At 39.3% G+C, this 4,351-nt stretch overlaps 1 protein-coding gene across 1 annotated transcript; it reads right to left on the bottom strand.

The window, feature by feature from the left end:
• Positions 1–533: 533 nt before the first annotated feature.
• Positions 534–3,727, bottom strand: LOC126789997 (protein SIEVE ELEMENT OCCLUSION B-like). Its single transcript, XM_050516123.1, has 7 exons — positions 3,445–3,727; positions 3,142–3,234; positions 2,611–3,056; positions 2,430–2,524; positions 2,189–2,319; positions 1,632–2,093; positions 534–1,354 (listed from the first exon to the last, which is right to left on the bottom strand). Exons 1-7 carry the CDS (start codon positions 3,655–3,657, stop codon positions 767–769), a joined length of 2,028 nt encoding a protein of 675 aa, XP_050372080.1. The 5' UTR covers positions 3,658–3,727; the 3' UTR covers positions 534–766.
• Between the last annotated feature and the right edge of the window lie 624 nt (positions 3,728–4,351).

Below are 4,351 nucleotides of genomic sequence, written 5' to 3'. Positions count from 1 at the left end.
TACATTTTTAAGCTGCTCCTCGAACTCCTCGGCTAGCCGTTCTATATCACAGATTCAGTATCTTTAGTGTGAAATTTTTTCTCAGAGAGTACATATCAATTGCAATTCTATAAAATACCAAAGTTTACACCTTATCATTTTTCCTTGGGAAAAAAAAAACCCTCGTGTCTAGATTCCTTTTGTGGTATAGTTGTGTTCCGTTTGGTGGAGCTTGAAGTTCCTCTGTATACTCACATCTCAGACGTACTCTTAGTCTATGACCGACAAATATAAACGGAAGGTTACGATCGCGTCGGACGTAGTGTGAGGGATTTGGCAGAGGTGTTTTGGTTGAGGAAGACATCGATTTGTAAGCGTCAAGTTTCTAAAGAATTGTTTGTTTTTAGGTTAAAAAAATTAAACCTTTTTTTAGGTTGAGGGATTTAATGAATTGATGGTTTCTAATGAATTGCTTGGGGCCATGAAATATATTTCTAAAGAATTGGTTTTAATAAAATAAGCAGAATCCTAAATTAATTTCACAACGCACAAAGTCACCAAAATATTGGTTTTATTTAATTCAAAACGTACAGAATGAAAATCCCAATTTACATAGTAGACATAGCTTGAAAATTCAAATCATAAGCCTGGGTTATACCAGAGCATCACAATGCATCGGCCATATCCGCTTATTTAATCTTGCAGAAGTAAACTATAACATAATAGAGTCCATCATTAATTACGTACGTACTGAAGGATTGATCGAAAACACCAACAAAGCCAGCGCTTAGTGATGTGCAGTAGGACCATCAATGTGGCAACACTTGTAACTGATGAAAGTCTCCATACTACGGTGGCAGTCAGGGCACTTCATCAACTCTGGAACCTTTCCGGAAGACCCCGGAATGTCCAGACGGCAGCAAGGTCGACTAGCCTGACTTATCTTCACATAATAAGCCTTGAAACAAAACTCAAATCCCTTCTCCTTGACTTGCTCCTTCCATTTCTCAAATTCCTCTACCACCTTCAATACCGCGGTACCATGACCTGTGACCAACATAGTCGGTCCTTTGCTAAGCACTGCCCATCCGCTTTCGTTTTTGTAAGACAGAAGCTTTTGGATTTCTTGACTGACCAAATCCCCATGCTTGTGGCCTTTGGTGAAGAACAAGCTTTCTACACCGGTCCAGAAGCGACCAAGAATTCCGTGGTCATCTTCTCCTTTGGTGCCTTTTCCGACCAGAACCAACTCTAAGTGGATCTTTGCTTCCTTCAAGATAGGATCGTTTGCGAGGGCAGTTGCTTTCTTTGTGAATTGCTGAATCCATTCGTTGTCTTTACCACCATAGAAGAAGATGTACTTATTTTCTTTGATCTGTTTAAGGATAATAAATATAAGTAAGAGTCATACAACAACTTTCTCCTCATAAACTAAATGTCATCGTTTTGTTATATAGTTATATAGGAAAATGCATGTAATCAAACTACGTGTATTAGTAATGAAGATGACTCATAGTTCAATAATGTAACGTGTTGATGCAGTAATGCATGACTTTATGTGAGGTGAAAAGTAATATCGGCAATTAGATAAATAGTAGATCGTCAGTTTCTGTTTGCATTTTGATCATTGAGGACTGAGGACGAATACGTACCCAAGTTGGCACAGATGGGTGAGTTCCTTCAACCACAGAGACAACCCATTCTTGAGATTTTGAAAGTTCTTTTTCTGTTGTCTCTGTGAAAGGGAACGCCTTGACTCCCCATACCCGAATCATGTGGAGAGCGTTAGAGTGTTCGACCTTTCCTTGTGGGTTCATCACTACCAGTGCCGGCTTACCCTTAAAGTTCCACTCCTCCTTGATGAACTTGATGCCTGCTATAGGGCCAGAATACTGCACCGTAATCCATGGCATCTTGTTCTTCAGGATATCAAACTTCTTTCTCAGCTCATCAGTCCATTGCTCCACAATTGGTATCCAAACAATCTTATATTGATCGTCTTTCTTTCTGAACTCATCATGGATTGGTTTTAGAATTGAATAGTCAGCATCCGTAATGTCTAGGCTGGAAATGAATAAAAGCACATTCTTCCTCCTTAGGATTTCGATGTTCACCTGTACAGCCAATTAGACCCGATTAAACTTCACGATAGTAGTGACAATTTGTCGAGAATTGAAGTGATATCAATAGAGAAGATCGATGTGCAGACCGTTTGTTTAGTGGAGCCATCAAATAGTGGCTGGACATTATCCTTTGTAAATATCAAACCCTTAAAAATTTCCATAACTTCGGTAGGTGTTCGGAGCAGTTTCCTGAGCTTTCTAAAATTTTGTTCCAATTCTGCATCAAACAACAAAAACAATGCTTCAAATTTCATTTTTAAGAGTGCATATATAGAATGAATGTGAACCTCAATTAATCAAATATATGCAACTTAGCAAGTAACCCACCGATATGTGTTTTGCAAATTGTTAGCTGCGTCTTCAGCTTGTTGAGGACAAAGTGGATTTTTTGAGAATAGGGAGATATATCAAATTCTTTTTCCCTGAAAAGTAATGCGTGTCAGCCAAATACATGCATTTCTTGAGGGTATGCAAAACTAATTTTGCCAGACGATGGAAAACAACTTACTCATCACTTGTGAGTATAGTGACCTTAGTGGCACATGCCACAACAGTCATGATAGCCCAATAAACGTCCACCGGTATATGTTCTAATGTTTTTGGCAACTCGGGGACATCTTTTAGGTCATAAATGGAAAGTCTGTTGACCTGGTCGATGTATTCAATCACTTGCAATGTGGCCTTGATCAGATTGTTAAGCTCAAGTATTGCTTGCCTGCGCTTGGGCAGCTCAGAAGGCTTGAGAAAAACAGGGACTCGTTTGAGAATGGCAATTGATTTGGCAAGGTGGTTAGATTCGCGAAGCTCAGCAAGGAGCCACAGCTCACCAAATTCCATAGCAAAAGCTGCTAGGGTCAGTGATGCCTTTGCTTCCCATGAATAGGTCGACAGCTTGTGGAGTATTGCCAGTGTTGTCTTGTGGGCAATTTCCTCACCAGGAGGCTTGCATTGCATCTGAAATTAGAGAAAAAAATTTAGTATGCACGGAAATTAATCTATAAATTATATATTTCAATTCAATCTGCTGGTAAGTATGGACCTCGCAGGAGATTCCTTTAAGCGTGCACAGTGGTACACTAAAGCTGGCTTTGGGAGTCTTCTCCTCTATGTCTTCCACATGCACTTGGGTACCCTGAAACAACCACAAGAATATAGCATTCACTACCCACAACAGAAAAAAGACAGCTTCAAGCAGACTAAAGGTCATCTTCGACATCCTTGCATAGAGATCAAGAGAGAAAGAAATGACCCAGAGAGACAAAAAAAAACATATATATATGTACTGGTCTTGACATATTAAATTGAGACTTCATTAAATCACAAAATATATGAATATATGCACCTGCACAATTTTATCAACGGTTTGGGTTGCACGCTTGATGATACTCTCAACAATGTCGAAAAGGGTATCGTCATCAAATGAATCATCAGCATGAACATGAGTAGTGTAAATATCCTCCAAGATTTTCTTGTCAGATTTGGCAAAGATGCTAACAGGAGGGTGGTGGATTACTGAGGCCACCTTGGTAGCCACATTGTTTACTAGGCCTAGCATGATGATGGATGATGGCTTAAAGGCAGAGATTGGATGCAGAAAGCAAGGCTAGCTTATTACTTCCGGCTTGTGTTTTCTCTTGGTGGTTTTGGTCTTGCAATGCTTGCCCTATTTATAGCCACTTTTAGGCTGTATGCTCCTTTATCATGCCACGCGTATGGTGTGCATTGCCACATAAATACACACATGAACTTAATGGAAGAATATCTGTATATGCCCGATCTCTTAAAAGTTGTTCTTTTCAAACTGAGAGTCTGAAGTGAAGCTTCATAAATTAAAGGGTAAATCTCAAAGCTTGATATGAAACTTATCAATAAGCTGCATGCCAAGTACGATGAAGCTCTCACTCCCAAAACGAATAATTTGAGGATAATATGAATCAATTATCCAGCTTGAGACAGTTATTAATCAGTATAAGAAAGATTGTGAAAAACTAATTAATTATCTAGCGCGCTAGCATTATATTATTCTGTTAATAAGCAATCTCCCTATCTCCCTTTCATGTATATATCTTATCTTGTATAGGACTTACAAAACCCTTAGAGTTCTACGTACAGTTAGTTACCGATAAAAACTACATACATTCTTCAGATTTTTTGCAGTGCCATATCTGCAGGTGTGAAAACCATGGCAGAATTCAAAGGCGGAACCGGGGGGGAGGGGGGGCTCTGCCCCACTCAATTTTGTTAACTTT

Source organism: Argentina anserina, chromosome 4 (genome assembly GCF_933775445.1).
Source record: "Argentina anserina chromosome 4, drPotAnse1.1, whole genome shotgun sequence".
Taxonomy (NCBI): Eukaryota; Viridiplantae; Streptophyta; class Magnoliopsida; order Rosales; family Rosaceae; genus Argentina; species Argentina anserina.
The sequence above is the reverse complement of the archived record's forward strand: the minus strand, read 5'-3'. Positions and strand labels throughout refer to the sequence as shown.

Bases quoted from the DNA above. Each gene is read 5' to 3' on its own strand.
- LOC126789997 (XM_050516123.1), bottom strand. From the start codon at position 3,657: ATGCTAGGCCTAGTAAACAATGTGGCTACCAAGGTGGCCTCAGTAATC. The intron at 2,320-2,429 runs GTGGGTTACTTG...TGTTTGATGCAG, and splicing joins AATTTGCAAAACACATATCG to AATTGGAACAAAATTTTAGA. The intron at 1,355-1,631 runs GTACGTATTCGT...ATCCTTAAACAG, and splicing joins ACCCATCTGTGCCAACTTGG to ATCAAAGAAAATAAGTACAT.